This window comes from Branchiostoma belcheri, unplaced genomic scaffold (assembly GCF_001625305.1).
Source record: "Branchiostoma belcheri isolate BF01 breed outbred unplaced genomic scaffold, Haploidv18h27 scaffold95, whole genome shotgun sequence".
Taxonomy (NCBI): Eukaryota; Metazoa; Chordata; class Leptocardii; order Amphioxiformes; family Branchiostomatidae; genus Branchiostoma; species Branchiostoma belcheri.
In genome coordinates this window covers 1,217,617-1,244,769 of record NW_017804631.1, presented here as the reverse complement: position 1 = coordinate 1,244,769, position 27,153 = coordinate 1,217,617, and the positions used below count along the sequence as shown (strand labels likewise).

At 38.7% G+C, this 27,153-nt stretch overlaps 2 protein-coding genes, 1 long non-coding RNA gene and 1 pseudogene across 5 annotated transcripts; 1 reads left to right on the top strand and 3 right to left on the bottom strand.

Annotated features, from left to right (window-relative positions):
• Positions 1 to 5,954: 5,954 nt before the first annotated feature.
• LOC109461702 lies at positions 5,955 to 11,271 on the bottom strand. 3 transcript variants are annotated; one of them, XM_019758089.1, is made up of 7 exons: positions 10,990 to 11,271; positions 10,171 to 10,539; positions 9,556 to 9,669; positions 9,147 to 9,267; positions 8,402 to 8,470; positions 8,115 to 8,239; positions 5,955 to 7,744 (listed from the first exon to the last, which is right to left on the bottom strand). In XM_019758089.1, exons 1-7 carry the CDS (start codon positions 11,150 to 11,152, stop codon positions 6,111 to 6,113), a joined length of 2,595 nt encoding a protein of 864 aa, XP_019613648.1. In that variant the 5' UTR covers positions 11,153 to 11,271; the 3' UTR covers positions 5,955 to 6,110. The 3 variants fall into 3 exon arrangements, with proteins under 3 accessions (XP_019613648.1, XP_019613649.1, XP_019613650.1); XM_019758090.1 differs by having other exon boundaries at positions 5,955 to 7,741; XM_019758091.1 differs by lacking the exon at positions 5,955 to 7,744 and having other exon boundaries at positions 8,155 to 8,470.
• Positions 11,272 to 11,960: 689 nt separating this feature from the next.
• On the bottom strand, positions 11,961 to 14,729 carry LOC109461709. Its single transcript, XR_002139701.1, has 3 exons — positions 14,605 to 14,729; positions 13,792 to 13,868; positions 11,961 to 12,269 (listed from the first exon to the last, which is right to left on the bottom strand). It is a non-coding gene; the product is annotated as an uncharacterized LOC109461709 (long non-coding RNA).
• A 285-nt stretch (positions 14,730 to 15,014) lies between these two features.
• On the top strand, positions 15,015 to 18,477 carry LOC109461704. The gene is made up of 4 exons (XM_019758094.1): positions 15,015 to 15,103; positions 15,357 to 15,512; positions 16,110 to 17,069; positions 17,100 to 18,477. The coding sequence occupies exons 2-4, from the start codon at positions 15,359 to 15,361 to the stop codon at positions 17,195 to 17,197; spliced, it is 1,212 nt and encodes a 403-aa protein (XP_019613653.1). The 5' UTR covers positions 15,015 to 15,103; positions 15,357 to 15,358; the 3' UTR covers positions 17,198 to 18,477.
• Positions 18,478 to 21,421: 2,944 nt separating this feature from the next.
• Positions 21,422 to 24,325, bottom strand: LOC109461675 (annotated as a pseudogene).
• Positions 24,326 to 27,153: the final 2,828 nt, after the last annotated feature.

Below are 27,153 nucleotides of genomic sequence, written 5' to 3'. Positions count from 1 at the left end.
CACGAGCATGGAGATCCACCGTTAGATATGTGCAGGAAGGGTATCATGGAGTCGGTAACATCTCAACCTCCTAGAGCCGTAGGTTTTCGTTCAAATTCCATGAAGTTCTGCGTCCTAGAGAACAGGTGGTCGCCAAGTCGCACCCAAATTTGTACCCAAATTCGTACACAAATTTGTTCTTTCCTATTATAAATGCAATAACGGATTGGCCAAAATATTTCAATTTGGATAAAATCTGTCATGTTTTTGAAGGCTTTCCGCTGGAATGTAGCGTGCCAGGCTGTGAGAAAAAAAAGCACGTTCTTTCCGATTAACCTTCACTTTAGGGATTATCTACTAACCTTTCAGGTCAACGTCACCGAGTTCACGTCCTTTTGGTGAACCGGGTTCTGACGCTGTGGAACCCTCCCAATATAGCGTTCCAATTTCCTATATCTTTGATACATATAGTTTGTTCATAGGAAGGGATCGACATGAGGGCCAAACCATGTCCGGAATGGGGGAGGTAAGCTTTCCCTTCTTGCGCCGCCTGCTATTCGTCTTACAATCATGACATTGTTAGTTATCCGGTTCAACACTGCCGAACTAGTGACTACCGAACCTTGGCCGTAATTACAGGTTACAAACGGTCTCCTTCCGGTGCAAACGGCTGTCATTACAGTAACACCCTGCCTCTATCAATTTGAGAGACGTACAGTGGTTGCAAGGTCAACTGTGTCCTTGAGGCGTACAGAAGGGATGTGGAACACAACTTTGCGAAAACATGGCAGTCACAATATACAGTTAGCGTACAATCGGGGGAGGGGGGGGGCTCCTTACACATATACAAACTGTATTGCTGGAGAACATGAGACAGTCAAGCATATTTGTAATTTAAACATTAACTTACGGTATGTGTTCGTATGAAATTATCTTTTTTAACATTTTAATCACATGTAACAGATACTAGAGAAATAAAGTTGATTTCTGATGCAAAACTCTGGCCTGTTTCTTGATCGCGTGTTATCGTTTGCCATATCATACTTGTCGGACCCGAAAACCGCTCGACCGGAAGCCGTTTCGAAATATGACCATAACATAAGGAAGCTACCCGCTGAGAGATAGTCCGAATCTGTTCTGTTCTCCGTGACCTCATTTCCCTTCGCCATAACCTCAGGCCAAAGTTGGCAGTCTGAGCACTCTCAAGGACACAGCTTGTGGCGCTACATACACCGATACTCCCTCAGGTAAACAGGAGTATGTGGCCTTGAAGCTGTGGTGTGTTCAACTTTAACAACTCCTGCAATCAAATGTGCAAAGATTGAGTGTAACAAGCCGTTCGGTGTGATACAGCTGGTCCATTTTAGCGATGTTTACCATGAAAATAACGTATGTGGCTTATTTCTCCCCCTGGTGTGAGTTTTTAGGTCCCGAAACCTCTAAAAAAAGCAGAAATTTGCCCACGAAAACGGACGGACGAGGCGTGGGGAGGGCGCTGTTGACGCCTGCATTCACGAGTTGCACATTCCCAGGATCATTCGCACAGGGTAGGTCACGTGGGCGCACAGGGTAGGGAAAGGTCGCGGTAAACCACGTGACTCATCCTCGGCTCTGGTCGGAAGAAGGTGCCCTAAGCTATCTGGCCGATAGTAGGCTGGGAGCATTCAATTTCAAAAGTCTGTCTTTTTGTCACATTTTCACGTAGTATGTTGAATCAACCCTATCCTATCCCATACCGATAGTCATGGAGCAAAAATTCAATGCCGCTTTGCCGTACCCCCAAAAGGTCGAAGGTCATGGGGCACGTCCGTTGTGCAATCTTAACCTTAGCTGATTTAGCTTACACTACAACGCGAACCTGTCTATATTAGCAACCGCTAATATTTCTATCTAGTAAAAATTTAGTCCTGAAAAACTGAGCTTTTGTTACAAAAAGAGTGACCAAAATACCATTTTTAAAAATTAATCCGTTTTTTTCACTATTAATTCTATCAGTACAATGACTTTTGGTCTCTTATTTTCATCACAAAATGTTACTTTATGATGAATTTATTCAAGCACCTTTTCATGTATCATACGACAGCTAAGCGCTGAGCGTAAGGGGCCTCAAAGTGGCGGCGAAACTTTCGCTTTCTTTTGTGATGGTTTCTTCGGTATATCATCTTCTAAGGTAAGTTGTCCCCGATTTTGTGACTTTTGTAATACTTACGGGTTCTGATGAAATCTGTCTGTGGGCTTAGAGAGTGCCCCAACTATCTGTAACTTGGCTTATGTGTGTGAAGAATGGGAGGGGGGCAAGGTACACTTAAAACTTCACCGGACAAGTTTACCACCTCACGAATGCAGAAATCATTCATTTCGATATTATCTCAGGATGTAAAACATGAAGAGATCATATTTATGGACGTTCCTTGGTAAAAGTTGATCGCTAAGGTGCTTTTTCCCGCCCATTCAGTGTTTTCTAAACCCGGAAGTTTAACGTTTTGAATCATATTTGATCGCACTAATTTTTGTGTGGCTCCCTACCCAAAAAATAGAGACAACACGGTCATTTAGTGCAAACCTTCACATAAACCAAGATTTTTTTATGTAGTAGTCAATACAAATGCAAAATTTACCTTAAGGTTTAAACCAAGACTTTTCTTTGCATGCATACTAAGTTACTAACGTTAGTACATATTACAGTCAAGATCATCAGAGACAATCATTTAGCATAGAAATACACATTACACACCCACACACACACATACATGTGCATTCTTAAGATTCAAACCAAGACTTTTCTTTGCATGCATACTAAGTTACTAACGTTAGTACATATTACAGTCAAGATCATCAGAGACAATCATTTAGCATAGAAATACACATTACACACCCACACACATGTACACACATACATGTGCATTCTTAAGATTCAAACCAAGACTTTTCTTTGCATACGATACATGCAGTCAAGATGAGACAGTCACTTAGTGTATGTATAGAAATACACGTACACATACCATACATCCACACACACCTTGGTGGTCCTACAGACATACAAACCCATGTGCATCCTTAAGATTCAAACCTTTTCTTCACACACAGGTTCAGGTTGAAAGATGGGTTCCAAGCGGACGTTGATCCCTCTGTCCCTGACGAGGAACTATGCTCCAAACTGGGACGTGTGGGAGGGACTGAGGGAGATGGTTCAGTGCTGACATTTCAGTGTCTGTCAGACACCTTCCTCAGAGCTTCTGACTGGAGTCCTGCTTCTTGCGGCTAATGCCGCTACATGTAGTGGATGTAGGTGGCGCTTTTGCAGCGAGAACACAATCCAAAACATAACTGAATTTGTACCCCCCTCGTCCCTCACTTTAGGTGAGATAACTTGTTTGTGTAAAAGAAAAACCCCATATCTTTAATATATATTTACTAACCTGGTGAAACTATTTTTGGAAGGTAGTCTTAGTTTTAACTCTTCTAGAAATCCTCCCACTACTTATACACATGTAAATGTTGTTACCTCCAACAATAACTTGTGATGATTGTGTTAAACTGTTGGATAAATAGTGAGTTCAGCACCAAGGACAGAGCCGATATTTCACATTTTATGTGGAAACGCTTAGAGTATGAGACAGTCCTTAAGTTTTGGCATACATAAGGTAGGAAGATAAGTAGGAAGGTAGAGAAGGTAATTTATATGTTTTCACATGATACTACTAACTGATGTTGGCTTCTTTTTTTTCCACAGATGTGCCATGATCACACAGTACGTTGAAATACAACAGACAGATCTCCGGGACAGGAACACAACAGAAGTGCATGTCAGACCATCACAAATCTGTGCTCTGATATGATGGAGAACACTGATGGAGAAACTACATGTAAGTTTTTGATGCTTTACATTTTGTGTTTGCCTCACTGGTACTACTACATTACCCAGATATGTTTTGAGAAGGCTACAGGTATGAGACATTGCATCACTCTTGACAAAAGGATTTGTAAACCAATGGATGCATTTTCAATGCTAATATGACCACAGAGCTGCACATATGTTCACTCGTAGTTGTTCTCCTTGTGTGTATTTTGTGTCCATGGTTATACTAATAATTGTCACATATTTTAAGCAACATAACGTCTTAGCAAGTGTCAATACTAATTTTCCAACCTTTTGTTTTGTTGGTTTGTACAGAACCAGCGTTATGTGTGCTCTGTCTGCCACACCAAGAGAAGGTCCCACTTGATCCAGCCCTGTGGACACTACAACAGCTGTGAAACATGTCTGTTACAGTTAGCAGGCTGTCCTGTGTGTAAGAAACCCATAGAGAGCAAGATCAAGGTGTTTGAATAGCTTTGAAATTCTAATAGTAAGTCTTCTGATGTTGAGCATTCTGTATGTTTTGTATGAAATGTAAATGTGCTTATTTTACTGTATCCCTTCAAATATATTGTGCCTTACCTGCCAATTTAAAAAGAGAACTAGAACTCTGTCAAAAGTTCAAAGTTTCCAAAGTAAATTGACCAACTATTGACAGATACACAATATAAAACCTATTGGTATGCATAGAAACTACATGTATGCAGTTGTATTCAAGGCACTGTTTAATTATTAAGGTGACATGGAAGGGTGCAGGGGCATCCATAATGGTCATGGACCAGGACAAAAACAAACTGGTGGAGGATTGCCACAGGTGCAAGTCTTTTGTTAAAAGCTAGGGCTGAAGAGCCACAGGACTGATGATGATAGACAGTATTAAAGAAATTTAAAAGCTAATTCATTAATTTTAACAGAACCTGTAATGGTAAACAGTTTCCTCAACTGTTTCCTTGTATAGCCTGTGAAACCCATTGGCAAGCTCTTTGTCTGGCTCCCTAGTGGACTAACTAGGGAGCTGGCGAAAAGCGAGGTTTAGTCAGGCTACTTCATTGTACAGTTGTATACAAAATGCTTCAGAAGGCACAGTGAATAATTCTTTTCACAATTCTGTACAGGTATAGTCGGTATAACCGCCGTTCGGTGTAACACATCAGCTTTGTTGAGATTCAGTTTGTATATTTAGAATAATGATCATTTGATAGTGTCAAAACTCTGTTACAGTTCAATAATGAATAAAGTCGGGCATACTGAATATTGTCAGCGAACTAATTTCCATAGTTCATGCTGGATTATTGTGGTATCCAGTGTTTTAAGTATTTCACATTGATTGAGTTCAAGGAACCCAAAAGCAGCTGCTTAAAGTAGTATGGAAATTCTCTCATGCTTAGCCATGATAATAAAAAACTATTCTATGTCAATGTAGTCAATGTATTTGTTTAGAGTTCTAGCCTTGAATTGTTTTTAATGTTTTTAATGTGTAGTCTTATGTTTACACTAGCAATGAGTCAGTCAAGCACAAAGAAGACCAAGGTAAAATCATATTTCATATTTCTTTATTTGAGACTGAGTCCTTTTTTTTCCATAATTCTCAGGCAAACTGGCACAATGCATTTTTTGTTCCAAAAGATCATTGAAATCTTCCTTTGGTAGTCCATCAATTTTCTGATGATCACAATTCATATAATATATCTACAAATGTATATTCTTAGAAATATGCAACATGTAAGTCCTTGAATTGCACATTTGAGTGAGTAATACTTAGTATAACAATATACATAGATCCTGAAAAACATTCAACACATCATAGAAAAAACAGTTATCTGCAACAAAAGTTTACAATAAAATGAAGCACATACATTTACTGAGTTGGCTTCAATGTACAATGCATGATTACATTACATTACATGTTATAGTACATTATATAGTACATAGTTCCTAAGCTCTCTAAGAGCAATAATAATGGAATTGTGCAGGAATAGCATGATTGTGGCTGCTGTACAAAATTGCACTGACTGTTTATTCTTCCATATTACCTAGATTGCCTTCTACGTGTGTGCTGCTCCACATTTTGCCAAGCTGCACTCTTTCAATTGTTCCAAGGTGAGCCCTGCTTGTTTCCCCTGGATCTTAAACTATCAATTTTCTTAACCACACTTCATCTTGTCAAGCTACCTGTTCTGTAACTTTTATGTGTGGGTCACCATACCCCGTATAGCTTCCTGAATGTGTTTTATCTGATTCTATTGCATTGTCACAATTCCAATAAATCAAATCAACCCTTTGGGAAATAAGTAAACAATTCAGGATTGTGTTTTTTGATATCATCAGCAATGGCAGTCATTGTAATCCCTTGTCCCACTATGCTTGGAGATCCTTTATACAAAAGGCAGCCACGGGTATGCACAGCAATTAAATTTCCAATTTCGTCAAAAACCGGGGACCCAGAAGAGCCAGCACCTAAGCAAGTCTTGTATGTAGCCCTTCTAGGGTCTGCCAATGCCGAGAAATCAGCACCCCCTGTGGAATTTGGATTGAACTCTGAATAATATGCAGGATTCACAAGAGGACAACCTACATCAATATTTTTGGGACCACCAAGTTGGTGTCCAATAATAGTCACAGTACTTCCCTCTCTTATTGGCCCTATCAAATACTCTAAGCCTGGCAGCTTTTCCTGGACTCTCTGAAACTTGTTTTCAGGAATTTCCAGTTCAAGAAAACTGTAATCCAACTCATCCTGACTGTGTATTACTTCTTTAACATTGTACCTGATACTGTCATTAGGATCCGGCAGATTTCCCAAGTAGTTAAAGTGCACAAAGGCACCACTGCAATTTCCACTCGACAGACCTGCTATGTCCATGACATGATGGTTTGTCAGAATAAACTTTGGGCCAACTCTAAAACATGTCCCACACATATGATCATCTTTGAACAGGACTCCTACAGAGTTAGAATAGCTAAGAAGGCTCTGCATCATTTGGATTGACATGCCATTGCTCCACTGATTGACATTGTGAACAAATGGATCAGTAAACTTATCCAATTTGTTCCTTCTCATCATTTCTTTTCTTTTAGATTTTTTTGATTGAAGGTCAGTATTCATCTGTTTCGGTATGATTTCCTCAATGTTGTTTGCCCATGAACATGGGTTCCCTACTTCAGGAGTGGAACCACTGTTATTAATTCTTTCTTTTTGACCAGGACTTTCTGTCCTAGGGCAACCAATCCTTCTTTCATTTGTGAGGCTGCTGACTACAGTGTGATCAATTTGGACTTTGTTGTGAACTGCCTCTTCCCAAACATCCTCACCAACCTGTGGCTCATCAATGACTGTACACACAAAGGTATTATCATGATGGAAATGAACATCATCTGTCAGCTGGGCAATGTTGTTATCACCACATTTTGTTTTGTAAATGAGCATGCAGGACCTCACATTGCTGACATTGATCCTACCATCCCTCAGCAGAGCTGACAGAAGAGTGTCATCAGGTAAGCAGTCAATCAGCAAAACAGGGAAATGGAGCTTAATTGGATCCATCTTAGTAATCCACTTGGATTTACTTCTTTGCTCACTAACATCGACATAGAATTTGCACCTCTTGCCAGACTTCAATTCATCATCATTATAGTCACTAAGTATTTGACCAGCTGAGAGCTGTTTGTTAAATCTTGCCTTAAACTTACCACCTGCAATGCTGCTGCAAGGGCTGCCAAGGTTTGGTTCCCCTTTTATCTTACTATCATCCTCTGGATCTAGAAAGACCTTTACAAGATTGAACTTCCTATATTGCAGCCTTGAATCATCTTGAAGTGCTTCTAGGATAGGCTGACTTCCAGGTGCCATTATTTTTGTAAAGCCATCAGGCTTTGTGGAGTCAAACCTCACTTCAAAGGTCACTACTGAAAATAGAAATATGAAGCAGATGAAAAACCAAGACACCTATAGATTTTAAAGATACAGTAAACAGTACATCACCGATATTGTGATTAGAATTCAAATGACAGAACATAGAATTAGGACAGTGAACCAAAAAAATTTTCAAGCTGGATATCAGTTGTAATTAAATCATAAAAAGTTCATTCTCTTTGTGCCAGTGCTGAATACAATGTAAACTGCATAATACAACAAGTAAAAGTCCATATGTCAGAGGAATTTATGTGTGAGTAGCTATCATTTACCATTTTCTTTCAAGTACTACAGCTAGAATATTGCTTTTTTTTCAGTGTCACTCTTAGACTAGAAGCTTCAAGCTGAATTTCCCATACATACCTCTTATTTGTACCCTCTTGACTTTGAGTGAAGATGCAAAGCGTTGTTCTGCTGAGTCCGGGACTGCCCAACAATGTACCAACAATGCTGCATCTGCCTTAAGGTGATCTTCGTGCTGACTTTGACTGAAAGACACAGCATTATAATTGTGGAACTTGCATGGACATTGATGAAAATCTTGAATTTTTATGATGAAGTCGATGAAGTTAAATATAAATTTGAAGGACAGGACAAAATCCAGGATCCTAAATCCAGGACATGCTTTATTCATGTCATATATCACTCACCAGTCTCTGAGTTCTTCGTCGTCACCAATAACTGCTCCAAACAAGGTGACTGCTGGTTCTGATACTTTGCTGAGAAAAGAAGTTTTTTTTTTGTTATTGCTATCTCGATCTACATGTATCTATAGTCATTTTGCCATTATAAATGCATCAATATGCTCTCTTTCAACTTAATGGGTCTTATAGCTCCCTATTGTGGAATTTTAGTACTGAAACTGAAAGTGTTCCCCAGAGAAAAAAATTTTGCCTGCTTAGGCCACACAAATTTAATTTCTTGGTTAACGGATTTGCCGCTTCATTTTTTTCTGATTTGCAAATAAAAATAAAAATTCAGAATCAACTGCAAAATGCTCATATTTTGCCCTGAACAGTTGAAAACAGTCCTTTTCTTACTACTTGTTACGGTCATTCCATCTTTCAATGCAGTGGTACTATTAAAAGTTCAAAATTCATTGTTTAAATTTTGCACCAGCCTGGTGCGTTGACTTCATGGCTCCTATCGTACCATTTTGGGCCATAATATGCCTATAGGCCTGTTTTTATTTTTATTTTTTTTGCCCGCCCGCTCCATTATTTTTCTAGAAAAATCCGTTAACCAAGAAATTAAATTGGTGTGGCCTTATTGTTATGTTTTCAGTATCATGTAAAAACATATTTTGGTCATTCCATAAGTGTTGCTGCAATACATATATTAGAATACTAATCAATGCCTTGTATAGGGCTTTGAAAGTAAGCTTTTTTGTCCGACCTTGTCTCCGGTGACCTTGTGTCAGGTGACCTTGCTCTTGTCTCAGGTGACCTCTGCCTTGTCCTAGACAACCACTCCACTGTCCTGTTTAAATTCTTCTTTGTCGATACTTTTGATGCTCCTATAGGATGCAATTAGATAATGTCATTGAAGATGTATTAATTTTTTTACATGTTGAATTTTAATGCATGATGATTATAGTTATTACAAGAACAAATAAAAATCTTAGGGCAAATAATTTATTTGTGGATATATCATTGCTATAATTGTGGCTTAGCCTACTATTCTATTTTCAAGCATCCCATATGCATTTTATTATGTTGCTTTTACTCAGATCTAGTTTTAGATAGATGCATCTTACTTTGTCCCAGGTGTTATTGTTTGACCGAAATACACAGACTATACTAACCTTGGCTAGTGAACACTGCAGGGTCCAGATAGTCCAGCTGTGAGCAGGTTGTGTTGTACTTTAGTGGTTTGCAGTAGACAGGGTAGTCCTCACTTAGTCCCATTGGGGTGCAAGCTGATGATGGTAATAGTCATATTACATCACAGTTATTGATAAATTACAATAACTGTCACTGACAGTGATATTTGCTATTTACTATATGTGGCCTCCTGTAGTCAATATTAACCTGTCAGTGGGTAAAATGCTAATGTTCTATAACATTGCAAATAAGTCTTAAACCATCTATCAAATGTTACTCTGTATGTGTGCCCTTGCAGTAGCAAGATGTGCAGAAGTGACCTGTGGTGTTTGTTGTAAAATGCTTGGTGAGGCCAATGAGTGGCAACTGTCGGGATGGGTATCAGTGGCAAGGACAGTGCTGGAGCTGAATGGTCCAAAATGATGATACACAGCAATAATTTTTTTTTCTGTGTGTGTGAGGATACCACTCCTTCAATCCTGTAATATGTATGTTTGTCATAAATTAGATGACCTCAATGAAAAGTGGCCTGCAGGCCAAGGCATTTGAGCCTCTCTTGAATAAAAATGGTTCCGACAAACAACAAGTAATCTTACCTTTGAAACGGGCATTCCCTGTTTTTACAACTCGAAATCCTTTGGCATGGGCATGAGTCAACAGGAGATGTTGACGACAGGCATAGAAATCCTCTTCGTTGATTTCAATGTCAAGTTCACCATTGCCAGTGACAACACTAGCCTCTAAGGAAAGCAGTTCCTTGAAGAATGGCTCCATGTTCCCCAGCTTATAGTTCATCCACAGGTCACGGAGACCACTGATGTCTTGACAGGACATAACAAAAATTATGCTTCCTTTCTCCTGGCCTTTTGTCTTTGAGCCTGGTAGACGGTTGTGAGCGTTTGCTCGTTTCGACAATTCTGGCTTTGGACTCCCCTGCTTGGTGTGAATACGTATCTCTGGGTCTTCTGTAAAACGGACATAAGGACAACAATGTGAAAAGGACAACTATGACATATAATATGTTACCATGAAATATAACATGCCTGATGATAAATCCTGATTTGATAGAGTAATAGCAAATTCTTTATATGATTAAATGCAACTCAGTGACTTCTTTCAGTTTACATTCAACATTACCTTAGACTGTAGTACATTTGTGCCATTACTTATGTGATGAAAGGACACAAGTGAGCTACACCGAATCACTGTTGCAGCTCAACGAGAAGGAGCTTTAAATAATTTGATACCCAGAACATCATGGTATACTAGTAGTCAGATGAAGAAGACAGCTAGAAATCATGTGATCCCTAAATATGATGTCATTATGAAGACATACTCATTAACATTAACTAACTCTAATGGCGTTGTATGTTCTGTCTGACTGTGTTTCAGGTTTGGTAAGCATGATTTCTTACCCATTTCCTGTGGAAGGCTTCTGACATTCTTGTCTGTATTAAGGGTTGACACGCAGAAACGGCAGGTTCCATTGTGCTGAACTTGGACTGTACACTTGCGCTCTGTTGTTGTATAGCATTCTGTCCATTCATTCAGGTTGTTGCCATCAGTATAGAGGCACATCTGAATGACGTATTTGTAGGATGTTGGGCTGACATCTTTGACCTTAAGGGGTTCTAGCCATGTCAATGTGATGGACTCTCCTTTGACATCTGTGACCCTAACATTTCTTGGAGGGTATGGCTGATCTGCAAAATTTTCAGGAAAATAACAATCAGAAATTCAGACAATATTCCATAGATACATTATATTATCATTTATGGCTATTATACTGTATCTTACATTAGGTACATTGTGACCAGTGTCATTTGTTACATCTGGGAGAAAAATAAGCTAACAAGACAGCATATACCTCAGCAAATTTGTGATCTTTGACAGTCACTTTTAATTCAAATTGTTAAAAGAGGAAAAACACAGTGACTTGACTGTCTAAACATTGATCTTTCTGTGCTGGCCTCAGGGCAGGCTTGAGTGGTAAGGCTCCAAAACCCATGGGGGACTGCATATTCATACATTTGTAAATCATACTACTTTAAATTCTATCAATTATGAAAATCATATTATGATTATCATAATGTAACAGTCATGTATGTATCCTATACACTCTTTTATCCATATTTGAGAAAGCATTATCTGGCATTATTTTGAAAGTTGACAAAATGAATATGCAATTCCCTCTGTTTGCCATGGTTGCCCTTTATCAGGCTACTACTACGGTACTTGCTTTGTTGCTTTCTTTGTTGTATGTGATGACTAATATAGTATATACTACAAAATTAATGAAAAACTCAAATCTAGTTGAAGCTAGAATCAACTGAATCTAAATATAAATCCCATTTGCGTAAATGTAGTAAATAGTGCCTACATTGCTCCTTTGCCGCGATATCTTGCAGGAAACATCCCTCGCTGTAGATGGCTTTGAGATTGTTCTTGATTGCAGATTTTACACAGAAGTCATACACTTTGTAAGGTGTGACGGGTACTTCATAATCAGAGGTATCATCAGATAATGCAGGCAAATCAGGTTCCACTGATCTCCATTTGTTTTTACCAGCATCGGAACATTCCAACAGGTAGCCATACAAGTTAGAGTTTGAATCATCTGGTACAGTCCAATGCAGCTTTATACTGTAGTTTCCAGTCTCTACAGCTTCAAGTGTATCCGGAGCCTTTGGTTTCTCTGCAAGATTTTAACAATATCAGTTATTATCAAATATAATTCTATTAGTAACATGCTTACTCATGATAAAAAAACTCTTGGATGATCCTCCAAAAGTACTAATTTAAAAAGCCCTACCCAGGTGTACATTCAGTACATAACTTCCCCCATGCCAGTTCAGATGTCGGACATCTCGGTTCATGAATACCACCTTGCCATATTGTGTTGTACTCTCGAATGCTTTTTGACATCAAAATTTAAATATCCAGTCTAATAGATTTTTAGCATGTGTATTTATCGTGTGCTGCAATTTAGCCCTAGGTCTATGATGCTGTACTTCTTTCAGTATGTAAATGTAATGTATTTTATTTTCATATCATGACAGATTAATTTGTTACTGAAAGACATGAATTTAATTTTAAAGTGACTATGTCTTAGTTAGCTGTTCTGACAAATATTTACCCATTCAATTTAATAATACCCATTTAAATTAATAATTTGCGAACAACTTTTTTAACTTGTAAAAAGTATATCTTCAATGTTTAATTTTCTGGTCTGTATAACATAATTTTGATGTTTCATGCTAATTTGATCTGAGGCCACACCAATTTAATTTGTTGGTTCTCGGATTTTTTCAGAAAAAATATGAAGCGACAGGGCGAAAAAAAATAGAAATAAAAACAGGTCTAGGCATCCTATTATAGCCCCAAATGCTACAATATGAGCCATGAAGTCAACAAAAAAGGCTGGGTTAAAATGTAAAGTATAAATTTTGAACTTTTAATCAAACCACTGCATTGATAGATGTAAAAAACTGTAACAACTAGGAAGAAAAGGAATTTCCTCAACTGTTGGGGGCAAAATATGAGCATTTTTGAGTTGATTCAGAACCAGAATCTTTTTTTTTTTTGCAAATCAGAAAAAAATGAAGAGGCGAATCCGAGAACCAACAAATTGAATTGGTGTGGCCTGAAGTATGCAATATGGTATGGAATGAAATTCTTCACAAATGTATATATTATGTGCATATGGAGTACAGTGTATTTTCATCTGATAATGAGAATAATGTGGTATGTAAAATGTACTGTAAGGCCACACCAATTTAATTTCTTGGTTAACGGATTTTTCTACAAAAATAATGGAGCGGGCGGGCGAAAAAAAATAAAAATAAAAACAGGCCTAGGCTTCCTATTATGGCCCAAAATGGTACGATAGGAGCCATGAAGTCAACACACCAGGCTGGTTCAAAATTTTGACAATGAATTTTGAACTTTTAATGATACCACTGCATTGAAAGATGGAATAACTTTAACAAGAAGTATGAAAAGAACTGTTTTCAACTGTTCACGGAAAAATATGAGCATTTTGCAGTTGATTCTGAATTTTTATTTTTATTTGCAAATCAGAAAAAAATGAAGCGGCGAATCCGTTAACCAAGAAATTAAATAGGTGTGGCCTAATAGTGTAAATTATAAAATAGGCCATCAGTGGTCACTGTGACTGCTGCTCTACTTTTTGATCTGTAAATGTTAAGTAAACTTACTTTCGTCGAATACAGATGGTGGCTCAGGTTTTGGCTTGATTGAAAAGCATGACCCCATATTGATATTGCTGCAGAATCTGTAAAAATAAATAAAAGAAAACTTTTAATATGAAAAGTAATTAATAGTAAGCTATGTATTAAAAGATAATCACTTCAATTTGTTGCTAGCTTTTAAGGCATTGAAATCAGTCTGTGTATTATGTAATATATTATTCATATTTCGTTTATAATGACATTCCCCAAAGAGGCTTGAAAAATAGGGGTAAAAAGACAACTTCTGCATGTAGTCTATGTATGAAATGTATTGACCAACAGGCCGTTTGAATTAAACCGTTATTAAAGACAATGCAGGAAGATATAGAAAAGTGAATGACATGTAATACTTCAGCCATGTTTTTTCTAGGTAGCCATGTTTTTCTAGTGAACAAGTATTTATCAGATAAATAGGGAGTTAGCTGGAAACATTACTTGGTTAGGTACACACTAGTTAAGCCACAACAATCAATATGTTCTCAGATTTGTTTCTTCATTTTTTTAGGATATTAGGATCAACTCCAAAATGCTTGTCTTTTGGCCCCAAAAGTTGAAGAAAGCCCTTGTCTTCCTAAACTAAGTTGTCCATTCTGGCTAGAGTTACAACATACAAGACCCGAATTCAATATGGCTGATTATAGCTCAAGTCTTTCTTGAAGCAAATGGTCATAGATTTGTACAAATTCAAGGCCAGGCTGTGAGAATCGAAAGATTTAATTGCTCGTCAGGTGTTCTTTACTGAAGTAAGTTGCAATTAATTTAAAAAGAAACAGCACAAACCTTTTCCTGAGTCAAAAATCGCCACAAACGTTCCTTTTTACAGCTCGTCGTCCATGAGAAAATGGCTGCCACCCGCGTGACTTGCCGCTTAACAGTTTTGTTGATGTAGTAATCCGCACTCTGAATTTTTCAAAAGTTGGTATGTAACTTTTACTTAAAATTGTACTTAACCACGCCAACCTCCAATATCTCTCCACTGTGGGCATTGTCCATGTAATGGGGCAAATAGCTGTGAATTGTTTGTCAAACTATGGCACTACTTACAAACAGGTGCGGAAGTACACAATGTTAGATTCCCTCCTAGTACGCACGTCACAATTCCTTCACGCATGCGTGGCGTGTAGTCATGTGACCAGAAGTCACAGCAGACATCATTGTAACGTCAGTTGCATATCGCTTTTTGTATAAAGGTCGTAACTGCGGCACTCTGAAAAGTGTGCGTCTCCGTCAGGACTACAACGTCTTGCCAAACTACCTGTGTGGGTCTTTGTGGGCTCAGGTAACAAGACTTTGTTTCTTGTTTACATTCTTTTCAAAGCAAGAACCTGAACTGGTCGTCTCCATTTCAGTCCCCTTGGGAACAAATGAGGTTGAACAATCAACCATGGGAGCATTCAAATAATTGTATTGGTCATACAAGAAGACATTTGACAGGCATTAAAGACATTTTCAAAGTTGCGTGGAACTAATGCATTAAGCAGCGGACAGAAGATGAAGAATATTATGACATTTAAGTTTTGTATCTCCAACAGACATGGACTTAAGCAGCCTCCTAACCCAGGGTTTGTCCAGCTCAACAGACCCAACCCACCTCCATGCGGAGCTGTGGGCTGACTTCATGTCAAAGGTTATGTCTGCCTGGCTGCCTCTGGTCATGGCGTCAGTAGTGGTAGGGAGAGAGTTGTTCGGTGAGGATCCAATTTTTTTTTAAAGAATTCCATACCTTTTAATCTGCTGATGCAAAATTTTGCTTGAAAAGAAAGTTTTCTAAAAACAGAAAGCATTCTAAAACAGAACATTTTTTGCTTCAAAAAAGGTTTATTTTATTTTATACACAGCTGACATATATTTAAGTGGGTGGGTGTAAGCTGAGTCAATGATATGCCTAGGGGATTTGTATCATGAATCGTATATTATAACTCTAGCTCAGCAGTGTTATTATATGTTATAGAAGAGATTTCATCCACCAATTAGACTCAAACACAATTTTCTATTATAGAAGAGCTTTATTGCACGACAATTGCACATGGTACAATGTATGGCAAACTACATAAAGAGAGTAACAACAATAAAATAAGTGTTGAATAAGACCTAATGTCGAATAAAACCTAACATATCTGTATCATGATTATTCAAATAATAAGGGATAGCACAAGTATATAATAGTTTACAGATATGAGCAGTATCGATATGTTAATTTTATTTCAATGTCCTACAACTCTGAAACATGCAGTACAAACTTGTAATCTTTCTCCTTATCATACATTAATTTGTATATCACTTAGGTTCGGGTACAAAGTGCTTCCCCATAGATCTGACAGACTCCCAGCCTGGTACAAACGGGACGTTGGAATCTAACATCAGCCACACACCTAAACCTGTCATCAATGAGATATCAGACTACTCCAGGCAACTAGCAGAGTACGTGGACATTTACTGTGCGAAACAGGATCGTTACGAGAGTTCCACATTGTTCAATTACCAACTCTTTACCATGATGCTTGTTATTCAGGCAGCTGTACTTTATGGCCCCGTGTTGTTATGGAACATCAAGCCAGCCAGAAAGGTCCTCTGTCACCTTAGATTTCTAATACATAACATAGATCTGTTATACCAGGGTCTTAAAGAGGGTGTTGATTCATCCACAAAGAGTGAAAAGCAAAAAGACCTGAAATATAACATTGGTATCTGGCAAAATTCTTGCTCATTGTATATCTATTACTTGTTAAAGCAATTCACTACTGTAGTGCTGTCAATCACTTTCATTACAGTTTACAGCACAATTCCATCTTTATCCATGTCTAACATACATGATGAGTTTTTGTGTTCTGTCAAAGAGAAGTTTACAGTGGATTGTGCTGTGCCTTCAGCAATGGTCCATAGATGTGTTTGGGGGGCTAATCTAGCACTGCTTTGTCTTATTGCTATCTCTGTTATAAGTCACATTGGTAGTCTTCTGTGTGATTGCTGTTATGGTAGTCATAAACCGTTTAGAGAACTAGGCATCTTAGTCAATCTGCCAGCATACGATGCCCACCTCATATATGTGTTTCTTAAAGCCAACATTGAGTCCGTTGAAAAGTACAACTATGTGAGACAACTTAAAGAAGTTAAATCAGGGGATCCACCTCCAGCAAACACACAAGTTACCACACCTAACCCAATACATCGAGCACTAGACCTAATCCAGGCTCACCTTTGCTGTTGTCGATGTTGTGATACAGAGGAGGCGCCTAACCCATCAGGCACAGCAAGTGCTGCATCTAACCCATCAGGCACATCAATTGCTCCTACAGGTAACCCAACAAACTTGACAAACACACCAGGATCTGACCCAAATTCAAGCCCATATTTGGCAGAAACAACAGTGTGATACATGGATAATAAGCATTTTGATGACTTTGATCTGTTTGTATAGCCGTTAAAACCGCCCTTTGGTGTAACACGCCAGCTTCGCAGGCACGCAGCAGCAGCTGGCTACATTACACCAGACGACCTGTTACCTTGATGTCATATAATGCTGCTAAACCTGGTGCAATGACCTTATATTATAGAGTGCTTTCATTCCATTTGGTATGTGTTCAATTTAAGTTGTATGAGAGAGTTTTATTATTGGATAATTGCTTTCTCAGAGTCTGCATAGCACTCAGGAAATTTGCCTATTAGTAAGTTAATTACATTAATATCAAATGTCATACATGGACTGCATTAATGTTTGATACAGGTGTTCTGGCCCATGTCTTAACTACCGGATGGCCTGGGGTTCTATTTTATTATCACACGGGCTTCTTGTAATTCCGTACATTGCTTTTTCAATGATGTTTTGTACCTTTCAATTATTTTGGGGTCAAACCTTTATTTAGCAGTTTCAAATTTAAGTTGAAAATGTTGATACAAATGTATGATTGTGGACACCTAGTGAAATAGTCTTAGAGACTAATTTTGGCAGTTGTAATGTTTGGTAATGCTTCCATGTATCTCATTAATTCTTTGATTCTTTAGAGAGTATGATCAATTTCCACACAGTGTGATGAATCACTAGAAGCTAATGATAGATGTAAGTATGATAAGTACATGTATATAGTGTACCTTAAAGAGTTGTTTCTCGGGATCCTGTTTTACTTAATGAATATAGCAAATTGAATGAATTCAATTTTTTTGCCGGGCCAGCAAAGCTGCTAAATGCTCTTAAGATTGATTGTTTTATTGATGTGTGACTTTCTCTGTTTGTGTATAGATTAATTTTTTTTCTCGGATCTCATTGTAAAACAGACACAAAGTGGCTCACCCTTGTTAAACAAACAGAAATAGATATTATCAATCAATAAATTCTCATCATAATCTGTCAGTCCCTATCAAAAGCTGCATGGTGATTGGCATTAAGTTGTTCAGTTTTCATATAGAATTACAGTCCATGAACAGTGCACACGTTTTGTTTAAACTGCATGTTCCACTGCTGCAGGATCTAGGTGATTTTTACACTGTCAGTTATTCACAAAAACTGAAAAGCTCTTAGTCTAAAAACAACAAAAACTAATAACAGATACAGTTGCTGTGATGTGCACTGTATAGTTTATTACATTGACGTCCAACAAAAGTGAACAATAATGTTGAACATACATTTTTGTACAGGTCTACATGCATATGTACAGTGAAGCATTAAAAAATGCACCATGAACAAAACCTACCCTCAGTTTAATCATTTTCATGCTAACTTCATGATATCATTAAGAAAAGTACTATGTAACAATTGATATATATCATATATAACAGGCTGGATGACTAACTTTATCAATGACACACATTAAATGTGAACATGGAGGGGGGAGAGTTTGGGTATGTCAGTGTGAAATGCCCAGAGAATGATAAATACTTGTAAGCACCAGGGCAAAGAATCTGCTGACTCCCTAACTGGGAGGAGTCATTCTATTGCAACTCACATATTAAACAGTCCTATCAAAAATCATTTTTACTAGAGGAAGTTTGTTGTCAGCTCATAGCAGAAAATAGGGTTACAGTACATCCTTTGAAAAAAAAAACATTAGAAAACTTAATGCACTGACAAAGAGTCTTTCTAGACTAATACCATGAACATTTCAGTACCAAGGACAGAATCACTGCTCTGTCAAGAATTTTTCACTACTTTATATGCTATAATCATGAGAACAGCAGTTCATTCAAGAAAAAAATAACTTCAGCCAAGAAAAGAACCAGACTGATGAAAGTTTAGCTTTAGAAAACACTGCCTAGTATGGAATCATCAGATCATGTGGGAATTTATGATAACAATTTCAGTGCTGAGTCACATCAGCACTTGCACCACATTTCAAAAGCCACCGCATACAAATGTAGCTTCTCCTCTACACAACATGTAATATCAACTGCCAAACTATTATTGAATTTATTGAAATGGCACAGTACAAAAGCAGATATAAGAGGTTTATATAGTAAATTATCAATATAGATGAAAGCTTGATGAATAAATTCAGCAACATTTGTTGAGGTTTATATCATGGAATAGAGCAGAAATTATGTCCAAAGATTTTTTTACAAAGCTATAGAAAGTTCATGAGTCTAAAACAAGTATTCGGGTACATGTAGTCAAACAAAAGTTGCTGTACATGTACCCATGTCAGGAAAATCAAAATGTGCCTCAGACACCACACAAGCCCAGCAAGATGGCACCTTGCCTTTTAGTAACTTTATACCTACTGTTACATAATACAGGGCATAGACCAATAACCGCTTTTATGGTGAAGCCAAACATACTTTCCAAGTTGACAATTATGAGGCTTGTTTTGACTCAATTTCTCTATCTTGACACAATATCATGAGCACATATGAGCCCTGTCCTTGGTGCTGAACATTCACACAAAAAACCTTTTTCTGCTGAGTTCTTTCAGGAGAAAATCAGATAAGGAAGGGATGATGAACCTCAGGCTGTCAAAAATAGCAGATATTTTCCTGCTGAATTCTTCAAGTAGAAAATAGAATACAGATAAGGAAGGGATAGAAGTTCTGTCCTCGGAGGCGAGCATTACAATGCAAGCAGCAAGACTGTTACTGCTGAGTTCTCATTCAACGAGAAAACAGAAATTTAGATAAGGAAGGGATAGAAGTGCACTAGCACTGCAAGCATTTCTGAGCTGACAATTAAGAGGATTATGTACTTAATGAGGATTATGGAGAAAATTATTACATATTGCAGAACTCTATAATTGTTACACGAAGAGGGTAGTTAGACCAGGACTTTCTCATCTGACCATTTACAATTCTAACAAAAACAGGAGGTAAAGAAGGTCATTCAAGTTTCAAGGAAAGCCTTGCACAAAATTCTAGGCTAGTATAATCAAGAAAGCACAGAGATGCATGGATCAGTGCACATGTAAGCACACAACATCGGTAGATTCTGAAGTACCACTGCGAGTTCTGTGATGCTCAGGCATCCAAAGACTGCCTCATGAACAGACTTGTCTCTTAGTTTATACAAAGTATATTACAATAATGTTTTTAAGAAGAAGATTATATATTCATACACTCTACCTTTCACACTACTTTAGTTAAGGAAATATTGATGAACATTTATCAATATTATTTGCATGGAAAAGGCATGCACACTCTGTTGATGACACCTAGTGTACCGTTTCTTACACCATTTCTGCACATCACAAAAACATAATTTACAAGTAGTATAGTTTCTTGACCTAATTTCTGGAAGACACAGAAAGGTTATGATTATCATAATAGAGGATTATTTTAGTTTTTAGAGGAAAATGAATTACATAGACTAGACAAATTTGTTGGGATTGGGGAGATAGAATTACATGTTATTGATGATTCAAGAAATGCAAAGTCATTGTGCCTAGTTCATTATTAGATTTTACCCATAGAACAGATAAAGACTAAGCTGGAATGCATTCTTGCATACGCAGGTCATCTACAATTTTATGGATGAGTCAATAGAGGGACCTGGCAGACTTTTTTTGCCATATTTCCCCATCTTTCTAGATCTAAAATGTCTTTAGGAACCTGTTATGTCTGCCTCTAGCCTGTTTTGAAATAAATCTTGATTATTTATATGCAAAGAACAAACAATACACAATATACACTTTAGGTACCCTTAATTGTTCTTAGGCCACACCAATTTAATTTCTTGGTTAACGGATTCACCCACTTCATTTTTTTCTGATTTGCAAATAAAAATAAAAATTCAGAGTCAACACCAAAATGCTCATATTTTGCCCTGAACAGTTGAAAACAGTCCTTTTCTTCCTAGTTGTTACAATTATTCCATCTTTCAATGCAATGGTATCATTAAAAGTTCAAAATTCATTGTTTAAATTTTGAACCAGCCTGGTGTGTTGACTTCATGGCTCCTATTGTACCATTTTGGGCCATAACAGGATGCCCAGGCCTGTTTTTATTTTTTTTTTTTCGCCCGCCCGCTCCATTATTTTTCTAGAAAAATCCATTAACCAAGAAACTAAATTGGTGTGGCCTTACCTCAGCATAAAATATCAACAAAGTCTTCCACTCTAACTATATATATGCAGCATGATTTAAATTTTAGATTTTCTTCAAAGATGATATACACATATCACCCCTTCAACACTGTATGTAGTAACAGGGTCGGTTGGTACGACCTGTCTTTGGAAAACTTCCCAAACCTGTTCCACCTTTTCTCTTCCACATCATAACCAAGCGTCATACTCCTGTCTACATAGTACAGTACATGGACACCATATCTTGTACCACCTGCTATACACATACAGGGCGACGTACACGAGCTGATATGGACCCACTGGCCAGTCCGTATATTCAACATCATCATCCAACCCTCATGTTCAACAAAGAAATACATCCTCTCACGATAACCTACGATTGAAACCGGAATCTCAAAACTTTCTGGAATCTTCAACCCAAAGTCTATCCACGTGTCACATTCAGAATCATAGTAAAACAGTTTGTGCTGGTTTTCCGTAGTCGCTCCCATAACAAAGACATAGTCCATGCATGTTGTGACAGAGTACATGGTGAAATCCAGTGGTAAGGAGTCAACAAATTCCCAGTAGTCTCCCGTAGGGTTGTATCTCTCAACCAAGTGGAGACATTGCGACTCAGAGTCCATCCCACCCATAGCATAAACCCACCCTTCCACGCCAGCCATGTAGTGGTGTTGCCTCTCCTGCTGTAGGGAGGCAATGTCTCGCCATGTTATGTGTTCGTATTGAGATTGTAGACCTGTGCCTTAGGCAGATCAGGACCTTCACCCATGCAAGGGTGGTAATGCATTCCTCCTACCACATACACACAGCTGCCAAGGCTAGCTGACCCAAAGGCCTCCCGGCTTCGGCGTCCTTTAGGCAGGGAGGTGATCATGGCCCATGTCTTAGTCTTCTCGGTGTACAGGTAAAAATCACAGGCTGCTGCGATCAGCTTTCTCTCAGGAAGGGTCTTCAGTAGTGCTGTGTGGGAGATGTAAAATGAAGGAAAACTAAATTAAAAATATGCTACACCTAATGGACCTATACCATTATTTCGTCACAGTTTGTTTACCTGTTCTAAAGAACATTCTAGAACGGTCAGTTAAAGAATAAAGATCATTTCAAAGTAAGGTATGTCTGATTTTTGCTGCGTCTAGTTGTGTTGACACAGCATTACATGCTGCATGGGTGATTTAGTTGTGACATTAGACGAAAGTAGTACTGTATTAAAAGCCTTATATTAGGCTAACGCTACACAAACACACACCGCGCTACGCACCCCTGTACAATATAAACGTCGATTGACCGGCATTCATAGCGGTAAACAAACTGTGACGTAATAATGGTATAGGTCCATTGTATAAGTGAAGAGCTTGTAAGGCAATACTTCAAATGCATATACATTACAAAGCAATGCAGGAAGAAAAGTAAGTACAACTTTTGGTGACACATATGAAGATATTTTCTATGTCCTACCTGGGCCGCGATTACGTTCGATACGGGTGTTCCGGCCCGTGTGATAACTAGCGGTACAGCCCGGGGGTTCTTTACGCGTACGGCCCGGGGCTTCCAAATGTTCCGTGGAACGATTCGAACGCGTTTCGGCCTAACCGCGTGCACCGATTTCGAAATTCGAATACAAAATTCGGACGTTGGAATTGATGTTGTGGCATTTTTTGGGTTTAGGGACACCAAATTTTCACTCATTTCGCATTGAAAGGCGCGTTTTCTTGGGTGGGTATGACATAAATAAAATACAACACGGTGTATTCCGCATCACCCTCGGTCCCAGCCCTCCCGCGGATCGGATCGCCCTCCGGCCTTCGGGCGATCCGACGCGCGGTCGGGCTGGTACCTCGGGCGATACGGAATACACCGTGTTGTATTCTATATTAACGTTACATAGTTATATAGTCTTTCAAAGCTTTACTTCTCTTACGTTAACCGTACATATTTATCGTAACTTTTGTTTGTCTAAATGAACAAGTACTTGCCAGTAGTAGCTAGTGGAACAATATTTCTGAGAATACCTTTTACAAATGTAGTCAGTACAATTATGCTGTTTGCTCAACCCTTTTAAGAACTGTTTTAAGAAGTGTTTTAGCACAGCAATGTGTAAATACCTACCCACCTAAATCCTGAGTAGACAGGCCTAATCTCTCCACCTCTTTAACCTTAGAGTCTCTGACATCTTCCAGTATCTTCATTCTCAGATCTGTCATGTTAAGGTCTTCACACAGCCCTAGAATGCCTGCACAGTTCTCCAAGTTTGATTCACAGTACAGAAATTCAGCACACAAGTCTAACACCTCTGGCACTTGAAGAAAGTTGGCAGTCACCATGACATCTTGTACTGTCTCAAGACACAGCTCAAGCTCTGTGGTGTAGATAAAGTGCAGGATTTTTGCAAAACTGTCTGAAGAAATTCCTTGCAACGTAATCATGTCATCACGTCCTGTAGTCCACAAGTAAAGAAGGAATAGAAGTACGGGCAACAACAGGCAAGCACGGCTTGGTGTGAGAAAAATGTCTTCCCCTCCACGCAAACTGCTACGTCACAGAACCTTTGAAATGTCTGGAAGATATAAAAGTTTGGGTACAAGACTTCTTGTAACATCTTAGACAATGGAACTTCTTCTGGGTCAAACTTGGCATTGAGTTTCTTGCATATGCTCTCAATACTCAGGCAGTACTCTTACTGTTTTCAGTTCCATATACATGGCTCAGAAAGGCATCTAGTTCCTGTTTTGTCACACGTTCTGTAACATCAAGTGATGTCACCTTCTCAGCTCCAGTCTTGGTTTTGGCTGACAGTTTGTTGTAGAACACATTACTGACAGTTGCTAGTACAACAGAGTGTGCCTGTACTGTCTCAGTTCCAACTCTAATCTCCACATCAGTGAGACAATTCTCCTGATATAGGCTAGACAGGACAGGCTGCATGTTTTGGAAGAACCTAGTTTTCTCCTTTTCTGTAGTGGACCACAGAATGTCTCAGAGCTCTCCTTAGCAGCCATGGTGATGCCTGTAGGGATTCAGAGAGAGAGAGAGAGATGAGTAAGATTAATGTCAAGTCAGTTAAAACAAAACAAATCGAAATGATTACAGACAGTTAATGATACACACCAACACAACACATGCCTAGCGCAAGGGGGGGCTTCAGACTGCCAAACCAAGAACAGCCTCAGCCAAATGAACATTTCTGTACCGTTGCACTAAATCATATAATGCACTTCCACAACACATCAGACTATCTGCACCTACATCGTTTAAGAATCACATCCGGGAATGGTTGAAAACTGTGGCAGACACCTCCAAACCCTTACAAGCTTGGTGGTAGTAGAAATGTCGACAAAGTGTAAATATGAATGTTTTTAATTTTATAATAGACCTCTGACCTCTCGGTACAATTTGCATGTTGTGTGTGTTTACGTAGTTGTAGTTATATATAAGCATTACCATGTTGTTACGATAGTAGTATGTAGTTAAACGACTCCAGGAAGAATAGTATGTATGGCAACTCATGTCTGTACAAACTAATGGAGATCGGTCTAATAAACAATAAACAAACAAAACAGATTTCTCACAACATCTGATGGTAAACATGTATAATATCCATTATTTCCACATGTTACACTACATAAGAATATACAATTTGGCATCACTAGCGATATAGTATTTGCATATCTAGTAATATGCTTAGATACTGCTTTAGATTTATCTTATGTGTACCCAAAGCAGTGCCAGCAAGATTCTGGTTAATCAGATTAGCCTGTATTTCATGTTTGTAGGCCAAACGAAAACCAACAGCCAGTATTTTGCAAACGACGCAATTTTGATGATTCCGCAAAACGCTTGTTATAAATAGATACAAACCATTTTGAAGCTCTTTTGGACGCCTAGAAGATGACACACATGGACATTAGACTCACCTACTTCTGATCATTTGAAAATGAATCGAAACTAGGTTCGAAGAAATAACGGCAAAGTTCGAATTCGAGAACTGAAACGCACTTCTATCGAACACGCCCCCCTCCCCACTTTTGTAGTCTGCTCTTACACTGAAAATATCACGGTATTTATCACGATTTATCGGGCAAATAGCACCAAAACGCAAACAGACGAACTGAATATTGCCCTAGGTACCGTAACGATAACGTTTATCATCTAAGATACCTTTCAAACGTTGATAGAGACCAGGTAATCCTTACTACACATCGGTGATCAGCTGTTGCGATCCGATCAGGAATTCTCGTCCGGAACTGAATGTTTTCGCAGAGCTCTCAGCCGCGGCCGGAGTACAGCGGCGATATGTGTCGAATGGTGATGTCCTTGGTGCTGAAATAGTCCTACTGGACAAATATATACACTGTACGGTTTGCCAGACATGTATCCGCGTTTAGCGTGGCGTCCAAGTGGTGCTCCGAGCCTCGGTAGAGCTTTCAACCGCAACCGTACAGCAGTGGTGCGTCAACTGGCGATGTCCTTTGTGCTGAAATGGGGGGTCCCTAGTACATCGTTGATATATAGTTCCGTGAACATGTTCACTTTTCTCAGACCGTGAACCGTGAACATAAAGTAAATTACAGTATACGGTTTGCCAAACATGTATCCACGTTTAACATGGAGTCCAAGTTTAACGTTACATGTTAGTTGAATTTTGTTTTGTGGCGTTGTTAAAATACGTTTTTAACTTGTTAACGGTTAAAACTTGCAGTACCGATACTGGCTGCAAGATGGAGTAGCTAATAATTCCAGAGAGAATATATGTTTACTTATATATCATGTTAGGCTTTGAGACACTATGGAAGAGAACTTTTTACCATTAGCATAAACAAGTATCGGTATATCTTATTGTTTATCAACCTGGGACCGCGGTGCCTTTGCCAGTATTGACGGTGAAACTTTGAAACTTTATTAGAATAACCATTAGCGGTGGACCCTAGGGTCCACCGCTAGTCTTCCTGGTATTCATACATACAGACATTATACAAACATAGTTGACAACTGAACAAGTCACAAAACACATCTAAATCAATTTTTAACATATTTACAATATACATCATTTAAAAAACTGACAATCCTGTCGAACAGTGCTTGTGACCTACTGATGGAGGTATTTGTGCAAACCGTCCTTAAACACTCTCAGGGATTGTGTGGACTGCATAACTATTGGAAGGTTATTCCACACACTAACAGCCCTGTACATGAAACACTTCATCAGTGCGTTATTTCTAGGTTTGTCTAACAGAAAAGACTGTTTAGCAGCAAAACGGGTTCTATAGCTATGCAAGTTGTTGACAGAACGCAGTTGCCTACTGATACAAATAGGTTCGTTAGTGAGTGTTATCCTTTTAAATGTTGTCATGGTGTTTATTAACAATCTCGTGTGCACAGGTTTCCACTGTGGCTTCGACTGAAACAGACGAGTTGCCTTGTTCTGCATTCGTTGTAGAAGGTTTATGTTAGTTTTAGTTGTGCATGACCAAACTGGGCCGTGGAAGGCCGTAGTGGTGTGTTGCATTAACTAGCGTACAATGTTGATCGATTCTGTGCTTAGAGCAGTACAGTCACAAAGCAGGGGACAATGTAAAGAAGTTGGAATGTATCTGGATCTGATACATGATAGAGACAATACATATAGTATTGTCTATCTCACTATCTCCTTTTCTGAAGATGGGGTTCAAGCGACACCAACTGACCATGTCGACGTCGTCCACCCGGCCTCGACCTTTTGGCCTTGCGTTTAGTACGTTTGTTTCGTGAGCTGGTGGCTTGGGTTCGGCGCGAGTTCGATTCCCGGGAGACTTGCTACTCGCCCCTAGTTGTTTCAATCGGTTAGAAT